The following is a 25,761-nucleotide window of genomic DNA, read 5'->3' as shown; positions in this document are numbered from 1 at the left end:
CCCCCTCCTCCCCCTCCTCCTCTTCCTCCTCCACACCATTTTTCATCAGTACGATTACTGGAAATGAAGCGTGGATATTAATGAGAGTCGAAGCGATAGGAGGAGAGCTATCCAGATAAGTGTGAAAGTGGACGAGTGAAGAGAGAAGGAAAAGTAGACAAGTAGTGATACAGAATGAGACAGAGGATCGAAGAAGAATCGATAAAACTTGGATAATGAGACAAACGGATAAGCGGACAGATAGCCAGATAAGAACACATGTATCTCAGAGATTGACAGACAAGATAAATAAAGGAAAGTAGAATAGAAACGATATATATATATATATATATATATACACATATATGTTGTACATATGTATATATGTATAACAATCGTATGACGACGGGACAGAGACAAAAGTTTGCATAAGTATATAGTGATATGATAATGAGTGATGATATAACAAGGGTGAGAAGAACATGCCAATCATTGACGGCGTGAACAATACGTGAACATGTATAAATATATTCTTTGCTGGGGGATACTTTGGGGACGATTTCATTTACGAAGTCGCTATTTGGAAGACAACTGGCTGGTTTTGTGGACCGTCCTCAAAGTTTTTCAGCGTAATGAATGTATTGAGGACCATAAAGCGGACTGTCTCATAAAATCTTTAAATATTCTTTTCAATGTTAGGCATCCAGTATTTATGATGGGCTTATTGATAGAAAGGTGTCGTCAGGTTAAATTAGGTCAGAACTCCAATGCCGTGATGTCCCAAGATAAAAGTTAAAAAAAAAAAAACATTAGCTCGCATTGCGAACGCCCCTTGATTTTTCGTGTCCCCAAAGTATCTCTTTAGCAAACGCATATACATATATATATAAAAAAAACCTGTGTACTCGTACTCCCTATATATAGATATACATATATACAGTTTGTTTCATCCAACATGCAGATTCCCCGTTCGAGGCTCTTAATCCCATGTATTGACGCAACCCCAAAACAGAAAAATAATTTAAAAAAAAAAAAGAAAAAAAAAGATAGAAAATCCGGCACGTTGGCTGAAACACCCTGCACATACGTGGATAATCGACGATGCGTAGTGAAATATGGATGATGCGTAGTAATGATGCGTATCGTAATTAGAAAACAAAGAATTAGACATTAAGTAGTGGTGTTGGCATTACCGTTCGGGTCCGGGGCAATCGGGTACAATGATTGAGGCTTTGTACTGTCGGGCCGTGATGGTTGGTGGTTGGTTCATTGGTGGTTGTGGTGGTAGTTGGTGGTTGGTTGGTTGGTTGATTGCCGATTGTCGGAGGGTTGGTGGTTGGTCCAATATCCGATCAGAGTCGGGTTCCGTCGATTCCGGGCAGGGCAACGGCAGGGCAACGGCAGGACAACGACGGGGCAACGCCAGGACAACGCCGGGGCAACGCCAGGGCAACACACCAGGGGGTCAACGCCAGGGTCAGGGCGGGGCCAGGGCACAAACCATCAACCAAGTTAGACCTCTTGTTTCATTCAATGATTTGTCTTTTCTTATTTATTTATTTATTTCATTCTTTTTGTTCTTCGCTGTACCCATGGAAGTACCCACCTCGTTGACGATATCGATCTTGTCTCCTCCCCCCTCCCCCCCTCCATTTTCCCACGATAAACCTCACGTGGATTTTTTATGAATGAAACTTTAATTACCCCCTTACGATAAATATTTGGATTTGTCCAAAAGAAAAAAGAAAAAGGAAAAAAGAAAAAAAAAAAGACAAAAGAAACCCATATCGTAACCTACCTTCCTTTCCTTCGGTCTAATTATACAAAAATATCCTTCTCTACCTTCCTTTTTGCCTTGAATCTTCCTTAAGGTTCTAATTTTTTTTTTTTCTGCAAATTTTCTCAAATTTTTTTGTCTCGTCAATCATACTTCCGTATCGATTCTCCTCCTCCCTTCTCTCTTTTCTTGATCCTGCGACACCCCTTCTTCACCGCCCCACCTCAACGTCAGACCAAAGGCTGATGATTCTCAAATCAAAACCTTCCAACACTCCGATATTAATCTACGTGACAAATAATTATCTAGATCGCGAGCCCAAATCGACCATCAGACCAATCGCATCCCTGCTTCGTGTCTCCTCCTCATTCCCAAACTAGCAACGTCTCGAGTTATCTCATCTCCCTGGCAAGATGTACTCCCACTCATCCTCGTTCCACGAAGTAAACGCATTGCTATCTCTATCATCAGACCATGACCGTTTGTTTTTAAAAAATTAAAAAAAAAAAAAGACTTCCACTAAAAAATGTTGCACCAAAGAAACCTACTACATTGTGATAGATCAACCCACAACAACAAAAAAATCGCATGAACAATTTGCAATGCAAAATCCTGTTACGTAGGTTTGCATTAAAAATTCGCTTCGGGTTCACCTGGACAAGGGGTGGGACTAGATGGGTGGGGTCGAGGGAGGGGGGGGAGTGTGCTAGGTCAATTATTATCACGTGTTTAATTTATAATACCGTATTCGGCTGGGAAGAGGTCAACCTCACTTTTTTTTTTCTTTTTTTTCTTATACCAAATCGAAGTGGGTACAGAGAACACTTTTGAATACCGATCGATAGCGCATCGTACGTTACGTAAATTACGTGAAAAAAAAAATATATCGTCGATCGCGAGTTCTCTGTGCGAGCAACGGTAGCGGAGCCAGAGGATTCAGTGAAAGATTAAGATAATCGAGTGAATCGAGAGACACGTTGAATACGTGTGACAGGTGCGCGTCGTTAAAGCCAAAAGGAAGCTCCTTCTATTATCGTAATGCGTAATCGCGTGATCCAAGTATTCGCGATAATCGATAATCGATAAATGTAATATATTCTGCAATAAATTACACGTACGAGATACGAGGAGTGGTATGATTAAAATGTCAATATGTAAATTGTCAATTACACCTCCCCCTTCACCCACCCACCCAAAACTACTCACACCAACTTCGACCTGACACAATAAAACGAACGTTTTCGCGATTTCAATCGAACGGACAGAGAGACGTCTATTATAATCGACACGCGGGCCGCAGGATCGAATAAAAGAAAAGATCGATACGCGAGCAAGAAAATCGATACTAATCGATCTCGGTCAATAGCGAGAGAATAAGATGCCCGAGGAAGATACAAAAATTGTAAGTTCGATATCGATACAGTATCGATTGCAAAATTTCAGTCGTCAGCCCCTTATTAATTCTTTTACCGATTTTAGAAAAAAAAAAACTTTTTTCTTTTCTCTTAACCCTCCGTGCACCATCCTCCTCTGGACCTGATTAATGTTTATCCTCTGTCTCACGTTGCATTACGTCACTGGCAACTGCGTTTTGCACTTCGCGTCGCGCATGCGCACTCGCGCCCTTCGTAAAAGAAAATGCCATTCGGTTCAATTGGGCTCCCGTTCTAGCTGTTAGCGGAGCGCAGTGAATAGACGCATTCCAATTGGAAATGATCGCCCCCAATATTGCTAATAACAATAACAGCAACAATGCCGGGCAACACGTGTCGAACGTCCTATTTGCAAGGGATCTTTGGGTGCATCCATCTTTCTTTTTTTAACGGCTCGTCAATGGACATCGAACCTGCAGCAGGATTTGGAGTTTCATTGTGAAAAAGTCCCGGTGGTCGCTTCTTGTTTATTGTCACTATTATTATTATCACGGATACCCCGTCAGCGACACGTTAAACGTAAAGTGTCAAAGTATTGGTGAAGCGACGACAATAATTAAGGAGAGTCGTCATCCACTAGCGATTATCTTGAAATAGCGACGGATTAAAAAAAATATATTCAAGAGTAGTGGACGAGTCAAAAAAAATAACGAAGTCAAAAAGTGTGCGAGCAGAATAAATGACAAATTGTTTTTTTTTTCTAGTTTGACAAGAGACACACAGAGCCTCTCGCGTGATCCACAGAAAAGGGGACGGCGCCTACCGAATAGCAGAACCAAACGAATAAACCAAACGAAAAGGAAGGTATTAAGGCGAAACTACTAGTTTAGCTGTAAGTGTCTACGAGAACGTTTACCGATCGATGCCGATCAGAGGCCGAGAGGATGCGAATATTTGAGAATCGATCGACGGCGATAGGGGAATGTAAAAAAAATGTTTCTATTTTATAAATTATAAAAAAAAAGTTTCGTTTCAACAACGAAACGTCAATTTAATGTCAATCGTGACGACCGCCGATCGATTCTATTCTCAATATTCGTCGACCGGCAAAAAGTGTTGGATCGAGAGGAATAACGAAAAGTCGTTAATCCGTTTTTTTTTCTTTTTTTCTTTTTCGATTTACAGTCCTTTCTCCTGTTTCCTAATAATCTATGTATTTCAGAACGCGATCGACTCACCTGACTTCGCAGCTTGGTGATGTTCTGACCACCCTTGCCGATTATCGAGCCGGCAACCTGCAACAGAAAAATTCGCGCATGCGCACCTTTGCTTTCGTTTCTAAGGACACATGAAATTCAAAAAGAAAAAAAAAACTCCAAACGCAAGCCATACGACGAATCGACGCGTGAACGATATCAGTCGGATCTTATCGTCGGGCAAAGTAAAATGCATTAAAAAAAAAAAAAAAAAAACGCATACACAACCACTGCTCTATAGCGTGTCACAGATAAGCGTCGCTGCACGTCAAGCGACAAATTGCAAAAGCGTCGAGCGTCACATAAATTTCAAGATTCCCGCCACTAAAATTAGGCCTCGCGCTCTACTGAATTCTCAGTCATCCATTGAATATGGTAAAAAGGGGGAAAAAATGAAACGTGGAAAAAATTTCGAATAAATTCAGCGAGTGGTACGCGCAGGAGCGTCAGCGACGTCGTGACCCTCGATACTTGCGAACCCGCCCTGAGCCTAACCGGACCGCGCGAAGGCTCGTTAATGAAATTCACTTCGAACAGTCTTTCGCAACACGAGACACGCTCGCCGACATCGCCCAGAAATGCGTACGCGCCCGACTTTAAGGCGCAGTACGCAATCCAGCGATTCCCGACGCGCAACTCATCAAAAGGCGTCGCGGCCTTCGGATGGCATCGAGAAAGGAAATAAAGAAAAAGGAAAAGAGCCGAAGCACGTGCGACAATGCGAACGCCGAGAATTTTTTAATTGTCGGAATCAATGGTAACGTATATATTATATTGGTCGGACGCCATATACATATATTATTCGTGGCCACTCGTTACAGCGCGTTCTCATGTGCGACAGATACTGTCGACGAATCGCATATTTTATTAGCAACGTTATCGCGTTATGGGAAGAAAAAACGCAGCATGTGCTAGTAAACTAGAATCATTTATTCTATAATCTATGCAGGTAACGTGTGTCGATGCGGAGTTATCGGATGAAGTCTGTGCAAAGAGAACCAATGGATAAGATTTGTGAAAAAAAAATTGTCGACGGTGTAGACTAGAACGAAAAAAAAAAACATCGTCGAAAACGATGAACCGTAAATCGTTAGGGCGAGTTCACAGTACAAATAAAAGTCAAACGACAGTGCAAGATCAGTGCACGTCATAGTAACTGCGCTTTGGCGCACTTAGTTTACTGATGGGAATCGCTCGAGCGTACGAAATCACAAACCGTTAAGGCGATCCTTAATTGAATAACCGCAGCGACGCCGATCGTCGCGGTAAAACAAGAACGAGTAACGCCATCTGAGACCTTATCTTTACTAATAAGGATAGACGCGAAAAAATAAAAAAATAAAAAAAACAATTCACATTGCTGAGCATAAACAGTGCGAAAAGCAAAGGATATTGTAAATAATCAAATGCTTGTTAAACATAATTAATGAGACAATCGGGCGATGTGACGACAATGACAAAGGGATAATAATAACCAACAATGCAGGATCGTCTCGGGGATAGCGACTCACTCGTATTCCTCTAGTCAAAGAAAAATGGAAACAATGGAAACGCGGTGAAATACTCCTGGAGGCAGCAGGTACGTCACGTGGCTAAGTAGTTTTCGGGAGTAAAATTAACCAATGAAAAAGAGACTAAAGCGATAACGAGATTTCACGTCAACACGAGAGGAAAGGAAAGTAAGCGAAAAGGAATATCCGAAAAGATAGAAAAAGACGAAAGGATAAATCAAGAAAGAAGCACCGCGAGAGTGACGGAGAGAAAGATCGGACAAGGCGAGTTCACGATAACCGGAAGTAACTCTCGTTGGAAAGAAACGGTATCCGCGTGTTACGTAACAACACAGACACACAAGTTTCCGGTGAATCCGCACGAGACCGGCACACGTAATTTTCACGGCACGACGTTCTACGGGTCAACGGCAAAAAATATGGTCATAGAAGAAATATGATTTTCACAAATTGAGTTTCCACTCTGTATAGGGTCGGCTCTAAGCCATGGAGTGTTTTACGCGAGTGACCGCTAGAGGGCAGCAGTGAGGCTCGAGCAGTAGGTAAAAAAAAGTGTCAATGAAGAACCTAACCTAACTAATCAAATAAACGACATATATATGTATATATAACGTATGTCCCATCCTAAGTATGACACCTGAAGTTGCCGCGATCGAAAACTAGTTAAAACTTCTTACCGTACGGAAGGATAATTCATTCGGCGGATGGGATTATTATTATTCGTTTTCGATCGGAGCAACATCAGGTTTTCAACTTGGGACGTGACATACGGTAATATACATTTCAAAATATTGGGAAAAAAGAAAAAAAAACTTACTTTGCTGGGTATGAGAAGTCGAAGTTCATCGTCTCCCTGACGATAACGTTTGTGCGGACTCGTGGGACCGCCGCAGCCAGTCATGGCGCCACCGTCGGCCTCCCTCTTCATTATTCCTGAAACAACGAAAAGCTTCGTTACTTGAAAGAAAGAAAGAGAAGAAAAGCAGGTAGAAACGCCGCATATGTATTTCATATGACAAGTCCGTGGCTACTCTCCAGCTCTCCTCATTCTGCTTGCCCGTAGTCCCTCTCTAACCTGTGTCTCTCTTCATTCCTTTTATTTCGCGTCTCCTTCAAGGAAACGCGGACGCCGCTCGAGCGACAGTCTCGAGTGCCACCTATACGGACACTGCACGTACCACTTGCTGACACGAGTCCCTCTATACTGACTATACTACCTACGTACTGCGAACTACTCGCTGCTGTCTTAACATATCGTCTAGCCTACTTAATGAGAAGCTTCGTTACGATACTGGTAACAGAGGCAGCAGCTACTAACAGTCTAACGTAACGTACCAACCAGTGCTACTTGTGTGGCCACCATACATACAATCGTCATTCACTTGGGGCATTGCAAGAGGCAATGAACCCCAAACAACTTTTCATACTAGACCAAACAATTGTATTCCATAAAACGATATTATTTTTTGCTATCACCAACAATCGTCGTATCGTCAAAATTCAAAGAGTGACCACGTGGACGAGTCTCACGTGCTGAACTTCCGAAGAAAATGATACCAAAGTGTACAGCGAGTAATAATAATGATAGTGATGAACTGATGATGAAGCGAGACGATAAAAGAACAAAGAGAGAAAGAAAAAAAAGGGGGTCAGAGAAAAATGGCGATGGCGACCAGCGTTAAGCGCACAAGGCATTGACGTGTTTGGCATATGCGAAACTCAAGATGCTGGTGGAATACAAAACAAGTGCCGTTGCGATACTGACAATGAAAACCAGCCAGATATCACGGACGAGGATGATCGGTAAGATAAGTGTCTACGAAGAGGTGCATATACGGATGTACAGGTAGTTCACGAAGAAACGTCCAGCAAGGTATATTTGAGGTAAATAGTAAATTTTACAGTATGAGTTGAATACACCTTAAGTATGGCTGGTAAAGTTTCCAAGAAGACGACTGATTCACACAGCATATATGTATACACATACATATACCTGCTGGGTGTGCACAAACGCCATAGAAATGGGCAGGGGGGAGGGGGGTTGTAGAGAGAGAGAGGGGGGAGAGAGAGGGGGGGAGTGAAGGAAATTGAAGAAAAAAAATGTTTACAGATGCAAAATGGCGAATATTTTCAATCGCGATTATCATGAGCAACGATGTCATCCAATGAAAGAAGCTGAAAAATTGGGTCGCCCGCGACGTACACGCCTACGCGTCGTCAAGTCGCCGCGGCGCGACGACTAGAAAATGACATAGAAAACAAAGGACAACGATAATAAAGGCAAGGAGAGAAAAAAAGCTAAACTAGAACAATTAGTTTTAATGGGTTCTCGACAAGCGTTCGCAACACAACTTGGTCAAACCAGTACTTGTGAGCTTTCAGCGCTACGCTGGCGCCATCTGTCGACGAGACCCAGAGACATCAATCAACATTGAACTCTTTCATCGTTATTGATTTCTAATGAAGATAAAAGCAAATGATAAAAAAACATTTAAATTATCATATCCGACGTGGAGATAAAAGTAAAACGAGAAAAGTATGGCGTTTCCGAAACTATGGCTAAAGATTGAAATCCATACTTTGAAATCCAACTAGCCGTACTACGATCGATCTGATCGATTCAGAATAAAGGACCATTCGTAAAAGATCGAAAAGATGCTCACGCACTGATCCAAGGAAACGTTTACACCTGCGCGTATAGCGGAGCCTGGTTAAACTAAAAATTGCAAGGGATTAAAAGGCGGATTAAAAGAGCACGCGATAACCAAGCGTATTCGATAGCCTTCGGCCTGCGTACGCGGCAACAGCAGAGACATGCAACGTAAATTATTTATAGCGAGGATTCGACAAATAATAGAGAGAACAATTTTCAAGCAGATATACGTATACATACACATGGGCTGTTAAAAAGGTCTGGATCGCCAGTGGAAAAACCTTATGCCAATTTCTCCAGCAGACCTTATACGCCTGTAGAAATATGAAACGTGGAAATAAAAAAGAAGTATATATATATATATTCATATAAATGCCCTGCCGTTACGAGCTAGCCAATTTTCAAGCCCGCTGACAATAAATAAATAAATAGATATACAGTTGGCTGCACGAGGGGCTTTCACACATTTCGTACCCCCGGTGTATACCTACGTCACATCCTCTACGCCATTATTCATGCCGTAAAGCACCCCTTTGTTTCGTGCTTCATTATCATCTACGCTATTGCCACCGTGTACCAGTGGTATCTACAGCATGGAAACCCATGACCTAACCTCGAAAGCTGCCGAGCTCGTTAATATATAATTCGTAAGATACCCGAGGACGGAGCAATGAGATTCCAGTAGGTTCCTCGAAACTTTTTCATATTCCTCGAGGTAAGCTTACGTAAAAATTGAAAGCCGAAATCTACGGCGGTAGCGAAGAGGTGAAACGAGGGAGACAAGGGAGACACCAGTGCACCGTCGGCGACGCTTTTAATCGCGTTGGTCAATTATTAACGTGTCATTTAGCCGACGAATTATGGCGCCCAGCAATCGAGGTTTCAGATGCGAAATCTTTCGTCCGTAAAATGGCCGTCTGACAATGTGAAAATTGCACGCGCGAATTCATCGTGATCGCGCAGGCTCGAGGCAAAATGGCGACAACGGCGAAACTGGCTTTGTCGTTTGACAAATTACGTTCGTTCTTGAAATAATAAACGACAGAGAGAAAAGAAAAGGAGAAGCACGAAAGACAAAGAACGGAAGAGTAAAAAAAGGAATTCCGAAACGAAGCGGCAAATTCAAATATCGAACACTGCAACGACTTGAAAATATTGGATCTGGCATAAGGCAGCAGTGTACTAGATGACATTTATTCTCAACGAGAACGACGACAAAATCTGTCGCTTCTCTTCGTGTAACGAGTGAAAACGTATACAGAGTGAGAAAAGAATAGAATGCCGTGAAACGCAGTGAAAACAAAGAAATGCAGACGCCTGAATACGCTGAAGCATATTTACGCACCTTAAGTTCCAGAACAAAGGTATGAAGAAAAACAGGCTAATGTATTCAACGATGCAAACTACCCGAGGTATAGCACGAACACGCGTGTTAAAGTAAATCTGACTAATAAGACATGTCTTGGCCAGATTTCTTTGCCACTCGTCGCTCGAGTGGCAAAGAAGAGGATAAACAAAAAGCCAAAACAAAGAAGGACAATTTTCAATAGAGAAACGCGTACGCAGTAAAGATTCAACAAAGAGCAACGAGCAACCCTAATTCGTAAAAAAAAAAAGTACAAACACGGTTTAAAGTAGCGAGCAAAAAGAAGATAACCTAACCTGTCCTAACGAAAAATAAAAAATAAAATTTGTTTCAACTAAATACCGTACTTTCGTCCCTTTGCGTGACGACAACCCCTAACGTGACACGACAGCCGGTCTAGTCGGCAGGGTTGAGCAACGATAAAGCATACGCGAGACGTCGTAGCAGACAAAATGACAGAGCGAGACTTTGAGTGGGTTGCGTGGCTGTCAGAATACAGAGGGTAGGGTTAGGTGTCTCTGTCACGGAGTAAAAGCAAGGAAAGGGTAAATTTACAGGTTAGGTTAAGTACCGCCGGTGGGCGCCACCGTGTCTACTCGCAAGGGTAGCGTGAGGCGGCAGAGAGTCGTGGCTCGGTCAGCCATAGAGTAAAAAATACCTTGTATGGCACGCTCAGTGTACTTTAGTCCTGCTGCATACGACTAGTTTAGACCATAGACTATAAAACACGCACTACGATAGAAAGGAAACTGGCAGGTCAGAGAACCAAAAGCATCGTGATTTGAATAAAATCTCAAAAACAAAAAAAAAATAAATGAAAAACATAACAGAGCGACTAGTCTACGGTACACCATTGTCCCCGGAAACAATTGAGATAAGAATTAATTTAATTATTCCTCAGCAGTCGATGCCCTTAATTAGAGTGGAAAAGAAAGAACTGTGTGCGATGCAGCAGATTATAAGCAAGGAAAACTCACCGAGAGGAGACAAAGGCTGTTGTGTCTACGTGAAAACCTAAACAATAACAACTGTGACGTAATTTTCAGCAGGTATACGACCCGCGCGTAAACCTACAGTTTCTGGACAAATCTCCGAGTCAGTCCAAAGAAAGGTTTCTGGTTATCAACAATAACGAGAGCGTGGAAGCAAAGGAAAGGAGAGAAAATGGCGTCGACTTGACTCACGTTTGTCGTAGTGAAAACCAAAAATGTCTAATACAATAAGGCCTATTAAGCAACAACGAGGGCATTACTTGGCGTCAAAGACGAGCAGAGAAATAAATCCAGATACGCGAAAGAAGATAAATAAGAACCAGATCAAAGCACGTTAATACGTATGCAATAAATAAAGAACAATCGTCAGTTGCCAGAGGCATGAAGCCAGTCTCTACATAGAGGGGCCAGTCAGATAGGAAACTCTTCCAAGAGATAAGGCCATGGGGAAGTATCATGGGAGATTACGGTGTCGGGTAACTGAGTAGTATAGAATGAAGGGCGGGTGTATTGATCGACCTGGAGCGACGGTGGAGTCAGCCCCACCTATCAACTTTTTTTTGGTTAATCACTTAAAAATAATAAATTACACTAATACGTGTCCAAGAAAGATTTACAAATTCGTGACAATGAATTTCTTACACTTCTGACAGTTTTCGACTTTCTTGTTTTTATTTTTGGGCAAACAAAAATTAACAAAATCTAACCTCGTTACAATTTCCAAATATTATGGCAAATTTCGTATAATATATTTATTACGCGACATGGTAGTGAACTGTGGTACGAGGTCATAGAGTATAGAAAATACTGAGATAAGGAAAAGTAAAGGTAAGAGCCATAAGGAGTGCGAAATCTTAGGAAACTAGAAATAGAAACTGTCGCTCGGCGGTTGCGAGACTGTGTCGCGTATACAGACGGGAGAGGCCATAGTTCACCGTGTAAGACGAGAAAGAGAAAGAGAGAGAGGGGAATAACGAGTTGAACTGCCGTTTAAGAGCCGTCGGGGCTCTAAACGACGAACTGACTGGGATTCTCGGCTCATATGACGTCACGGTAACACGTGCTAATACTCGAGTGTGTTTGCTCTCTCGGTTTCTCAAATAGAACGATAACGGTGATGGCCCGTTGTGAGCCACGTTATTTTACTTTTTTTTTTTCTTTTTATACAAACATCTAGGGATGTTGAATTTCGACAATTTTTTTCTTTCTTTATGTCAATTAACGTCATTAACACAGAAAGGGGAATTAAAGTCAGGCTAAAGAACTTTTGTTGATCACGTCGAATCTTTTTGTTTTTAGAAAAATTTTTTAAAAATTTTCTTATGAACTCGAAATATAATCTCAATACCCAATAACCGTGACTCCAAAGGCCAAAAGTTTCAAGGATGCTAACAATACTGTCTCCCGAGAAAAAAAAAAGTCAGCCAGAGAACGTCGTCCATCTTGAAACTTTCGATATCCTCGATTATTACCAGGAAGAAAAAAGAATAAAATAATCCAGTTGACCAACAACCTCCGAATATGAAAGACAAATGAGGTACATCTAACATGGTATATGATATTTTTTGTCTCCGGATCCAAACGTACCGAAACCTTGTACTACTGAGATTTTCTAAAATTATCCGCTCTCCCCACCCACCCGTTACCTTATCGCGGCCAAAAGAAATAACGAACACCCAACAAATCTGCCTGAGATTCACAGTCACGTTCGCCAAATTACTCCCAAGTGCTGACACTAAAAATCGGTCAAACAGTCAGTGTACATATCAGAAAGATCATATAGGTAAAAGTCACGTATGTTAACAATCCGGCAGACAGGAAGAGAGATGAGCAAAGATAAACGTGCTCTCCGTGTTACGGCAAGTGTCGCGCGCCCATCGAAACAGTTTACGCGAACGTTGGTGGCCGTGCGCGCACATTTTGAGTGCCGGCTTTGCCGAAATCCCAACTAATTTGTACGCCGAGTAAACAAGTCTCATACGGAGTATACCTAAAACGCACGTGTCCTATGTTTATCACCGTCACGTATTTACATCCCTCTGGGTACGTGACACCGTGGACAGTATTGCTGTAGTACATATATATACATATAGGGTACAAAATTGGTTTAGGTAAAAAAAGAAATAAAAAAAAAAAAACAACAACAAAATGCAAAGGTAAATATCGACGAACCGTCCATGTTACGAGAAAGAGGCAACGCGTCCGAGACCGACGATTTATCGTTTCCTCTTATTTGTCCGTTGGCTTCAAATTTAGAGACGGTAGCAAGAAGGAATTCGGAGTCTACAGTGACGGCCGAGAGATGGCAGTGCCTCCGCGGCGATTCGTCTTAACGTGACTTCCGGGCAAATAATCGTAAGACGCGCCACTCGATTCATTCACTCGAATGAAACGTAACAGTGTGCGTCACTCTCGTGCGAGACTACCGCCCGTTTTTGACCGTCCGTTCCAATTTCGAGTCCCTGAATTCCCGCTACCCCCACCCCCATACTCCCCCTCTCCACCCCCGACTAGACTCGTCCTACGACGCGCTTGACCGCCGAGCATCGTTGCCAACTTTGCGAATCCTCCGCGGCGACCAGTGGTCGGCGATTGAGAGAAAATCAACCGTAACATTCATTAGGCATAGCGAACAGTGTCAAAAAAAAATACATAAAAGCGTCCCAACAAATTTGATGATACAAAACATTTTCGTTAAGGCACTCTTTTAAACGTTCTACATATTCTATGTAGAATTCTATGAATTCAATGACTACTCGTGAAACAAAGCTCAAAGATTTCTGGACGTTCGATAAATAAAATGTTTTTTTCTGCCAAGTTCATCAACGTAGAGCCAAGTCCAAAATTAAATCCAAAATCAAACTAGACAACGACATCGGAGAACGTTAGACGCTAGAGGTTGGGTTATGCTTTCTCGGTAATAATACAAGGTTGCCCTTGCATCGATGCAAGCCAGTCAGGGAGTAACGTCCTGTTACACCAGTCAAACCACTACTCTGTCCTTTACAGACGCTCACGGGTTAACCAATCCAATCGTCAGCAAGGACCCTCGCGGCCAAGCTAAGGGACCGATATGATCCACCGCAATTCCGTTCAACGCGCAGGATCACTGCGCAGGCTCGCAGCTGATTGGCCGACAGTGCCGCGCCACGCAACGTCTCGCAAGTATTTTAAATATTTTTCTCAACGGACAAAAAAATAAAAAAAAAAATTAAAGATTTATAAATTGTCGACCTGACGTTTCTGGCTGGCACGTGACTGACTGCGATAATCGAGCGCCACAACAATGCAGAAATGCATCGTGAAACGTGATAGCACTGCCAACTCCAGATGCCGCAGCGCAACCGTCTATCTATGCACCATTGCATTGTTGCACCCAATGTATACATATAGATATGGACGTAGATAAAAGATGAAACCGATGAACTCCGATTGTAAGGTATTTTTTTCCCCTTTACACTGGCACACTAAGGGCTCCGTTAGATTCAATCGAGAGAGAAACAACGGCAGACGTGTATCGTGTAATTAAGACTGCGTACCGGAAATCCGCGATGAGGAGATACTAAAAGCGCGGTAATTGTAAAATAAATTATCACCGGCTATAAAATGAATCTCAACTTACTCACCTGTAATGGTGCTTGCTTTTCTCTAACCTTCCGGATGGACTGGGAGTGCGTCCTGCACATAACAAAAACACCATGCTCGTACATACATTTATTTATTGGCACAAATAATCATGCTAGTGTCACAGTTAACACTAGCCGCTCCGTTTCTCTGGGCGTGTTTACACGAAGGGCCGCGTGGGATACTTTAAAAGTTCACAGCACTACTATTAGCTACTACTCTCTGCTTCTAATTTTATATCTTTCTGACTATTTATTATATGTAGGTCTAAACGCCAAGGTTTGAGGAAGATTTTGATCATAAACAAAAAATGGAGATTTGTTATCGTTTCCAAGCAGTACATCGTAAAAGCAACTAGGCGAATAATTGGATGTAATCAATTTCATTAGTTTCAAAATTCACCAGAACTTTTAACACCATACACGTGGACTAAACGTGCAACGTAAGACTAAACATATTTTAACAATTTTCAATAAACAATAAAAGAATTCGACTTGAAGTGTAACGCAGACGGACGTTAGGTAGAGCACGAGAATAAAGAACTACAGGATTGCAAACAAAATTAGCAATAAAAATTGCTAAAACCTGCGTACGACTGCCCTGACTCATACGAAAACAGCCGAAATCTCATTGGCGATAATCCGGATGGTTCGTGCGAATTCGGGTAGAATCGTGTCAGGTCGTGTAACGCAGCACGGTGGTCCTCATGCTCATTCGCGTACGAAACGCAGTCGTTGGCAGATCGCAGCGTGCTACTGTGACTCGACAATAGAAGATTGTAATAAAATGTAGACAGAATCCGCAAGGTTCGACGCTTTCGTAATACGCTGATATAGGCAGTCGTGCGTCTGCTGTGTATCGCACGGGAGGGGGGGAAGTGTGTAAACGTTGCGGAACGGATGCGAAACGGAATGGAACGAGCCGAGACGGAAAGAGTCAAGAGCCGTAGAGAAACGCGTCGAACAAAGCAAAGGCGTGGATAAAAAAAAAACACGACGACGAAACAATGTAAAATTCCGTGTGGTATTGTGGCGTAGGATCAGAAATTATTTTTATTTTTACGAAAAAAAAAAACAGCAATGTACGCGTGTTTGACAAAATATCAAAACGATTTTTAATCATTGACGGGACTCTGAAAACGCAGACTCTACGTCGTTTACCAACAACAAACTGTCTTACCACAGTACAATAATCACACAGATCTCATCTTAATAAGACTCTCTTTCTATGTAAGCTACAATTTCTTTGGTTATATTCCCGGGGCGATGCGCGCCAGAGCGCACACTCAACCACAGTGATAAAACTGGAGCTCACATCCATGCGAGCATTGCTGCACTGCGGTAACGATTCTCTAGCAATAAGAATGCGTCAGAGCCTTGAGTAGTATGATACATTTCAAGGTTAATCTTACAGGGAATTTCAAACACGATTGAACGATCCAAAGAAACAGTAAGAAAAACAAAACCGACATCAAAGCACCACGCTGAGCCAAGGAGAGAGTCCAAGTTCCAAGATAACATACAGTGGCCACGCATATGTCTGTATGTACAAAAAGAGTAAACAAAAATGCTAGAAAGCAAAAAAAGGGGAGTCAAACGTACCTCGATACTGAGAAAGTAAAAAAAATCCGTCACTCTGCGACTCAACGTATGAACAAAAGAGTCCAGTTCACTTGTCTATCGCTACAAACGGCCTCGAAAACTCTTAACTAAGCTTTGTGAAGCACTGTGAAAACGTGTAAAAGATCCCAGGACTCGTACTGGTCGCGTAACGCGTTGCCGTGGTGCGTGACATGCGTGACGCGTGACTATGGCGCGCGGGGTACTAGGTATATCGATCAGCTGATGGTCGGGTGGATACTGAGGCGAGTGCCAGTCTTCACCCTTATTCCTGCGTCAAGGCGCATGCGCAGTCCACTTTATTATCCCCACTACCAGGTATCTTCCCCACTACAAAATAGTTCGCTCTATCCCCACCAGAGTACCTCCTCAGCTACACGTTCCGAACATCATCCACTCTCACCACTTGGATTCGTCGTGTTACGGTGCAGCATGGGGCTGCTGTAAACACACTATGGCAATACGCATTTCCCTCGAGCGCATTACGTAATTGGATTAAATTCTTTTTTTTTTCTACTCCTTTTAGGTAAGAAGGGAAAGAGAGTCCCAGTAAACGTATAGCGTGCACACGCGAAATGTACGGGTCGATAGATTCGAACGCTACGTTATGGAAACTGTATCGAGAATTGTTGCGATAACGAGCGTGGACTTTTTGATGCGCGCATGAATAAATGAATGTACATTCCTAGTTGAAGGAGAGAAGGACGGACGGTTATTTGTCGTTTGAATATTCATGTGTCTTATGTGCCACGTTCATCTATCTACGTCCGACTTTCGCAACGTCCATCATTCCGTTTGGCGCGTTTCGCCATTTTTCATGCGAGTTTTCCTATCGTGTGGATTACGTAGTTCGTGGACAATGTCATTCCTTCGTGATTTCGTGATGCCGTGACACAAATTGACGTTCTTTGAAGAATTCTATTTGTTTATTCCACTTCATTTGTATATTCAATCTACGAATTTTTAATACAGCTTCGTACTGTATGCTTTCACAAAGTTTAAGGTAACGGCCAGCGGAGAAACCGCCTATACGAACAATAACATCGATTCTTGTCATACGCAGAAAACGAAGGAATCCTATTTACACGTGCACGTTCTAGAGTGAGACAAAGAGAGCAGGTGATACGAGAGAGAGGGAAAAAGAGAGAGATATATATATATATATATAACATCTACAAGGCAGATATGGAAAGATTTTAACACGACAGGAGGAGGGTAATCGTGCGCGGCAATGCGTCAACCATAATCACGGATATCAGTGGCCAGATAATGATTGGGTTCATGCTAAATAATGATAGATGACGGATAAAGATCATCGCAAAGGCAACGGTGCATGATGAAATGTGTGCCATAGAAAAAATACGTAATTGACAATAAACCTATATACAACCACTGCTTAGACGGTATAATACGGTATGACGTATATATCTCTATAAAATAAATACAAGAATATTTTTTAATTTATGAAGTCTACTCGGCATTGGTATTTTTTTTAATCCTTTTTTTGCATTTCAGAGAATTAGAAACGCGAAGCACCTATCCCATAATGCAAGTGCAGCTATTTATATGGCGACGCCTTCGGAAACTCGTTTTCCCATCGCGAATGGCGAATTCGAAAGGGAATGAGAAGCATGCGCGGATATAAGGAAACTCGCTGGATGTCGATGTCTCTCAGTATATATTACATATACATATATATGAATAAATACAACCATGACTCATTGCATAACACGTTACGGTCTTGTTACGAGTGCGCACACCTTTCTGCGCACACATGACCACCATATAACCGATTCGTAATACGTTGGGATGGGTCGCGTTACGTTTATCGGGAATCGCGTATTTCCCTGCTGATTCTAAACCGGTTTAACGCGTTGCCAACTGTTTCTCCATTCGATTTCGTTATTTTCAATGTACATAATTGTTATCGATATACTAGAGTCCGGATTGTAGTTCCGTGCGAAAAAGAAAAAGAAGATCGACGGATCACGTGACTTGTGCGCATGCGCAGTTAGCAGTCACCGAAGAATTAATGGCCGACCGAGCACACAAAAAAGCCGACACTTCATCAACGGAAATTGAATAGGCTAAGTCCGTAGGGGGTTCAACTCAGAGACGATTCTATTGATACCTCACAGGTATAAGGGGAATGGAAGTAAGCGGGACATATATTATATGTCAAATAAACTTACCGCCGTGATGTGGCCGAACGAGATAGCACTAGAAGGATTGTTGACTCTGCGGAGCCCAAGACCGTCGCTGTCCACTCTGAAAACGTACAAAACAAGAGACACCATATGAGTGAAAGATTGCGAAAGAGTGAAAGAGAGAGACATATGTATAAGGGAGGAGAGAACGAATTAAATGGATCCAAATAAAAACATAGTGTAAAGCTTAAACTTTCTAACCTCTCTTGAACTTTCCTGTCAATCATCGATTTTGCCCAACTTATCTCGTTAGTCTGTTCGACATCCAAAAATCCACAAGAGACAAAAAGAGACCACTATCTTGTTTGTTCACGAACTCAAGATGACCGTCCATGCACCCTTAACGTTGCTGCTGTTGTAATTTTTTTTACCGACCCCATCGTCAACCCTGTCTGACCGTAACGTAAACGGATCTAGGATAGATTTTTATTACACAGATAAAAGGAGATAGCCTGAAAGCCACGCGATCTCGAAAACTACTGCGTAGTATCCTTTGGTTATTCGATAATGAGATAACTTAATTTTCACGAGGGCAAACACATAGATCAACAGGACGTTCTCTTATATAGAAACTAAGTAAATGAGAAACGACGTAGACAGACGAACTGCGCCGAACTCGAACCAACTAAAGCGTTCCCGTGGACAAATCCGATGTAAAATATGCGCTTGACTAGGGGAAAAAAAAGCGCGTTAAACTAAGGAATAAGCTGTAATCCACTTTACGTAGCCGAACCCTCCGCCATTGGAGTGGCTACGAGCGACGGTGCTGCCATCTGGCGGAACGAACGAGAAATAGACCAAATGAGATTCTAAACGGAAGACACGGCGTCGCTTCCTCTGCATTTTTTTGCTTATCACTTATCCTTCTCTTGCACACAAACTCGGCGTTAATCTAGCCCCTACGTAAAATTCATGTCTAAAGATATTTTTTTGTATCTATTGTCAGTGAAATGATGAAGTATGGAAGTCCCTAGAAAACAGAGGGGATTCATACCGATCAATCACAGATGGTACAGTGCCAAGAATCCATATGGTACAACGGTGCACGAATTTCAAGGTAAGCGAAAAAAATATAATTAAAAAAAAAATTGCCAACTGGGATTGTGCCAAAACCAAGAAATCTGGTGCATATAAATATCGCAGAGTGGTGCATGATATCAATTCGTGTCGCATTACATCTTATCAGTGATGAAAAAACAACATACAAGAAAATTCTTACAATGTTGATACACGTAGGTAGACCAATCCTCTCAATTTGTTTTTTTTTTCCAAAAAAAAAAAAACGGCACAGCGAATCGCAGATGAAACTCGATATCAAGCGTCAAAAACTCAAACTCGAAGATTAAAGTCAGAGGGCCCACTTGCTCGTGGAGCCCTCCGTAAGGGTTTCGGGTATAATGGATCCGACGAAGAAGACGAAGAACTCCGAGGACGACAAGTAGGAAACAACAGAGGATGTTTCCTTTATAGCTTGTAGATGCGTTCGCGTTCGCGAACGAAGACCGTTTGTCGTTCCCGGTCGCCACGAAGTGGTCTCTTATCCCTGGTATCGCCCAATCAAAAAACCGGCAGCGTACCAATCCCTGATTGGTCGACGATGGCCACCACGTGCCAGACGATTGGCCAGCCGTTTTAAGTTACCCATGGTTACCATTCGCATCAACAATATCCAGGGTCGATATTGTCTACCAGCTACCGAGCACTTGCGCCTCCTACCAGAATCGACCCCCTACCAAACCCTTGCAACCACTTCTTCGTCGACAATTCCCATTTTCACCCTACCACCGGAGCACCCTGAATTTTTTAAAATTATTTTTAAAAAACTATACCAAGGCATTGTTCAGTATTAATACAGTTCCTCTAATTCTAGATCCACCATCCCTTACCAACAGTCTGACTGGTACCGGAAGCCTGGTAGCATCCAGGAAGATTCCCAAAAAAGTACAGAAATCACTAAAAGCTACCCCTGCAAGAATATCTGAATTGTCTCACCTGAAAACGAAGGGGTGCATAGAGTAGAATTGGTTCCTACGAAAAGATGGCGTAACAAAAATAATAAATAACTCTGCAAGCTTCAAGGCGACAAAGATCTGCAAAAATACCATCCGCAAACAACACACAACTCTCTTGATCCTTCGTCGACCCCTTTGCAAGCCTAGTCGAGAATACCAACCTCTAAAAAAAATGGTGCGAATCAGTTGCTACTGTCGTGATCGCAACACGTGACTTTCTCATCATAATTGTTACTGGCATCACGTTACGGTTGTGAAATTACCTGATGTTAAGAATTGAGTGATGTAGAGTTGAAATAGAGAATTCTTTTAGTTTAGTCAGTTTTTTATCGAGTTGTATCTAGGCATCACGTTACGGTTGACCAACCTCTAAAAAAAATGGTGCGAATCAGTTGCTACTGTCGTGATCGCAACACGTGACTTTCTCATCATAATTGTTACTGGCATCACGTTACGGTTGTGAAATTACCTGATGTTAAGAATTGAGTGATGTAGAGTTGAAATAGAGAATTCTTTTAGTTTAGTCAGTTTTTTATCGAGTTGTATCTATTGTATCTGCGTCTAGATATTGACATATACCGAGGAGACTTTTCTATTGGCTCTCATAAAACTGCTCAAAATAAAAAGAGACAGCAGCATTTAGACCTCTTTCTATCTATTTGTAACCGGCATTGGGTTTAAGAAATTTGTGCAGTGTTCTCTTTCTATCCAGCAGTCACAGCCACTCACGCACCGGTCTATGTGTCTCTCGCGTGGTCTGTTCTTATATGTCTATGGTCTCTCTCTCTCTCCATGGTGAAGATACAGTGGGTTACAGCAGTCCGGGAGCCGTGCGTGACAGTTTGCGTGTGTTTATTATTATTTCGCGAGTGCAATTAATCGATATTTACCTGCAATTTGCTATACGTTAAAGTGTTTTGTTAATCATCAGTGACTACATATAATCATAAAATATATTAAAATGAACAATAACTTGGTCAACGCGTAATTATATTTGTAACATGTGGAACGAGTGTTTGAGGTTATCTCGAGGTGAAGACTTTTGGTGTAATATTTAAGAGCTTTGTGATTTTGCAAATAAATCAATCTTTTATATTTTTCTGTTAGTTTTTTTTTTCTAGGGGAAGATCCGATGGGCTCCTTAAAGCCTGTGGAATATGACTGCTTTTAGAGTATGCGTATAACAAGTTACATATTTCATACGATGATTGTACAGTGCACTGTAAAATAACTAATAATTTATTTTATTTCAAGGACAGCATTAGATAATGAAGGCATCCCTGTACTGAATAACTCAATTTGTGTTTGCTACATGCATCTAAGTATATCTTTACACCGCAGACTAGAGCATACTAATTTTTTAATCAGTCCCTCGACAGAAATAATTTTTTTTATTTTTCATATTTCAGGTAAAGTGCCAGAACGGATTGGTGTTTTGGTGTCAATTACAATACCAAAACTACATTTTATACACAGAAGACACACAACAAATTTCATTGTGATCCGTAGCCTTTTTGGAAAGTTAATGTGTTTTTGGACAGAATTTACCACAGACAGACATAAATGAGTGAATGCTTTTTTTGGAATCTAGGACCCTCAAAACATGTATTTCCATCAAAATCTGGGAGTCGATTTTTTTTTTTGGATTGCAATACTTTTTTACATACTTTGTATGTGATGAGAAAGTAAGAATGTTGGTTATATCTAACGTCTATATAGGAAGATCAAGAGCGTAAATGCCTGTACGTCGACACTCATCATAGTCAAAAGCAAACGTCATTTAATCCTCACGGACACTCGCCGTTCTTCGTTATTGTCTCACCGGTTAACCTATTTACCATAGCGCCGCCGTGGCTGCAGAGCCCATAGATACTAATCTGACTACGATCACGGAAACCTCTATGGATTTGAACCACGTGTAACTGAATTATTAATCAACCGCCGTCAATTAATATCCAAGTTCCAGAAACGATCTTCCAAAGACGTCATAACAGTCACGAACTATATACAAAGCATAGAGTTGTATAAGCTTACGTAACAATTACCCAAGGACCTAACCTAAATCTACCTCTTGTTAGGCAACGTTAAGTAGCGAGACGATCAATCAAACAGCTGATTAACCAAATAAATCGAACTAGTCCATAATCGATTCTTTGAACAAAATGGCGGCAAGTCATTTAAACGTCGGGGACGCTGCCAAGAGTAATGCTGAGGATCATCGTGAAAATAATAAGAATGACAATGATCCTTGCAGCGTGCAGTAAAGCGTGGGTCTATCTGACCCTGAGAAGTGGTAATTCCAAGATGAAGAAGGGTACCATCAACGGTCGATGTCCGGATGGGGTGAACGACCGGAAGTGCCTAGTGGAGGTGTACAACAGTGAGATAGAAAGGGTGGTCGGGAGGTGGGGGGGGGAGGCACATTGGGTTTCAGGGACATGGAGGGGTGGGGATGTAATCCCGCGAACGGTGGGTAGAGGAACCGGGGGAGGAGGGGGGGGGTGCTAAAGAAAGATCTGACTGTATGCAAAAATCAAAGAATGAAAATGACTGCGAAATGAGATACTAAGAAAATGTCTTGATTGATTGACTGGCGTAACTGGTGAGTTTTATTTGTAAAATTGTATTTTGAATTTGATTGTTCTAACATCCGTTGCACGCTTTGTTACTTATAGATGAAAAATATAGTTCTGTCGAGAGATACAAATATTTAGCACGCGTCTACGTCCACCTAGTTTTTGGGGTCAACGCTTTATTTTTTTTCTTTGTTTAGTTAATCCTCGTTGTGTGTCCTCACGCAAAGTTGACACATGATTCTAGTAAAATAGGTTATGCGTTACGTTTACTCGCTCGTGTCAATACGAGAAAGTCCTGGAAATTGAGGGAACGAATGAAAGCGGTAATTTTTGGATAAAAAAAAAAGATCGAGGCGAAATTGTTCAACTATTGTTTCTTTTTCTCTCGTTGATCATTTACTTTTCACGTGAATAAATTATCCGTTAGGAGCTGTGACGCTTCGAGACGATGTTCATGGACACATTATACTATGTTCGTACTTATGTTTTATGGGCGTATTATATTGTTTGCCTTGTGTACATTTTTCAAAATATTTCCCGCCATTTATTCGCGCGTTACGTGGTGAGAACTTTAAAGAGACGTACACGACTCTAACCTAATTAATGCCGTCGATAGTATCGGTGCTTGAAACTGAAAACAATATTTAAAAATCGGACAACTTCGAGTCTTCATAAAGAAATTTTATACGTCATGATAATAAAGCAGTAATAAATATAAGAGGATCCAACCCGACGACGAATAATACATTACGAAAAGGTATAATTTAGCGACAAGCATCCACGTCAGGCACAGGCAATTAATGACTATGCCGTAACGAAACGAAAAAACGTAGCGAGTTATATGTTTCTGCGCGTACACTGTTACCCACAGATGGATTCAAATAGGAAAATAAAAAAAAAAGTCATACTAGTCCAACATTCCCGAAAGCCAATCGATCGTACGAAAATACCTTTAAAACAATGTCCATATATGGTTTCCAATAACAAAAATTAATATCATCGACGGCAAGCGTCTCCCGCGCGTCGACGGGTGGGTTGCCCCAACATATGCATGTGCGCGTGAGAGTTGGTAAGAATTTCGATTGAGAACGTCGTCACAGAGCACGAAAAGTCCAGGATGGTGCTGGGGAGGAGGGGAGGGGTTCGGCATAAGTCGCAGGATTTGAACTGGCTAAGGAAACTAAACGTAAGTGGTAAAGGAGGGGGTAGGATGATGGTAGCAGAAACGAAGTAGTAACGTACCGAGGGGGTGGCTCGTTCCTCATTAATATTTCACGGAGACACGTTCATCCATCGATCGTCGCTTTTCTTGCATAATTAATTCGACGGCGTCCAAGGCGTCCTCTTACCAGCCCACATTGGCAACTTCTTCCCTCTAGACTGTAAGACAGACCCCCTTGGGTTTCCTGACCAGGCAAAGGTCTCACGGTGCTCTAAGATTCCGCTATGATCACTTTGAGGCTAGGTATCAAAACTCCGAACTTACGGGGTACGGCTTACTGGCTTAGGGACGCTATCGCGTTGCCTGAAGTTGCCAAGGGACGTGAGTAAGTTGGGCGTGAACCACGTTGAAAGTTGAGAGTTCGATTGTCAAAAAGAATAGAGCGTGAGGACTTGTCCGGTAGATGCCTAAATACTTGCCAGGTCAGAGGCGAACGAAGAGAAGACGGATGTTGCTCGACGGAAGTAGGTGAGAACTTTTGCCAACGTAATACATAAGATATTTAAAGGCGAAATAGTCGAAGACTTGGTAAAGGTCTTCCGTGAAAGTTTTGCAAGGTGCCGGGAATTGACACGTTATCGATCGGTAGCAAAATTTCTCAATTCCTAAGGCTCTTTTGCCAAAATCAAATCCTAATGCACTTTTGATTCACACTGATTTAACAAACGTTTACCTTTGGTAAAGAAAGGCATTGGGAATGAGCAACTTTGCTTATGGAGATCCACTGCGTAAGAGGGGAAAAAAAGTATTCTAAGATAGAAATACAATTCACAGAAAGTGAACATTGAATTCGCGACACGACTGTCACTCGTAGATATAAGCACGCGGTTAATCTTTTTTTTTTTTACGTACACTGAAAAATGACTCACGAAGGAACGCAAAGCAAAGAATAAGTTGACTAAGCGATTAGTCTTCGTGAGTATAGAGGTCGAGCGTAAGCGTTGTCTCGTGCGTTGTGAGCGACGGTGACGCCATCTAGGACCACGTGACGTACTCGCTGACGAAGCTCTGAGAGCCAAGATCAGAACCTCCGAAAACAAATCGCATATATATTCCGTTTAATTTCCACGAGGGCTGTACGGAGATTTGTGCGACGATTTTGATTCTCGTAATTATTTTCCAGCAACACAGTAAACGCGAGACAAGAAATTCGTCATAAAATTTAAAAGTCGTCAGGTGCGTGCGACAGTGGCGACCCTAGCGGGAATCCCACTAGATACGTAGCGTATTGTCCACCGCACAACAGCAGCACGACTCGTTCGTGTTATTCTCGGCGATTTAATACACAACTAGGAAAAACTTTCCTCCATGCCGTGGTAAAGTAGCAGGAATGGCAAATTGGCAAATGACCGTTAGACCACCGTGTGTACCACGCGTAAGTAGGAGGGTGTAAAGTAGCGAAGAAATATCAAAGGAAGAAAAATGAGAAAAAAGGAAACAAGTAGGGTACGTATGAAGCCGAGAAAAACGGTCGAGTGAGAATGGCAAACTACTGTGAGACTTTGCATCTGTCCCAGCATATTTGATAGCCACACCACCCAACCACCCATCTTCGTGTATGTCCCAACCCCTGCCACTTTGCGCAACCCCCCCC

The 25,761-nt window shown here is 42.1% G+C and overlaps 1 protein-coding gene and 1 long non-coding RNA gene across 16 annotated transcripts in view; one reads left to right on the top strand and one right to left on the bottom strand.

Annotated features, from left to right (window-relative positions):
- LOC107264454 (heterogeneous nuclear ribonucleoprotein K) overlaps positions 1–25,761 on the bottom strand; it is a 64,170-nt gene that overhangs the window by 25,178 nt on the left and 13,231 nt on the right. For 5 of the 15 annotated variants that reach the window (XR_003058812.1, XR_003058811.1, XR_003058814.1 and 2 more), the window contains exons 3-7: positions 18,343–18,418; positions 14,530–14,585; positions 6,714–6,829; positions 4,368–4,424; positions 1,173–1,216 (exon numbers count right to left, since the gene is read on the bottom strand). Coding sequence is in view for 1 of the 15 variants with exons in the window: in XM_025081745.1 (XP_024937513.1) it covers positions 1,173–1,216; positions 4,368–4,424; positions 6,714–6,829; positions 14,530–14,585; positions 18,343–18,418 (349 nt within the window). In the remaining 14 variants the exon portion in view is untranslated. Of the gene's footprint in view, positions 1–1,172; positions 1,217–4,367; positions 4,425–6,713; positions 6,830–14,529; positions 14,586–15,710; positions 15,847–16,132; positions 16,380–18,342; positions 18,419–19,562; positions 19,873–25,761 lie in introns of those variants that run through there. The other 10 variants (XR_001536959.2, XR_001536960.2, XR_001536961.2 and 7 more) reach the window with 10 other exon arrangements.
- The window catches only part of LOC112493886, a 12,956-nt gene continuing 11,405 nt past the window's right edge, over positions 24,211–25,761 (top strand). The window contains exon 1 of the long non-coding RNA XR_003058824.1: positions 24,211–24,635. This is a non-coding gene — a long non-coding RNA (uncharacterized LOC112493886). The remainder of the gene's footprint in view (positions 24,636–25,761) is intronic.

Source organism: Cephus cinctus, unplaced genomic scaffold (assembly GCF_000341935.2).
Source record: "Cephus cinctus unplaced genomic scaffold, Ccin1 Ccin1_scaffold0171, whole genome shotgun sequence".
Lineage (NCBI taxonomy): Eukaryota > Metazoa > Arthropoda > Insecta > Hymenoptera > Cephidae > Cephus > Cephus cinctus.
Note: the sequence above shows the minus strand (reverse complement) of the source record. Positions and strands in the feature narration are given on the sequence as shown.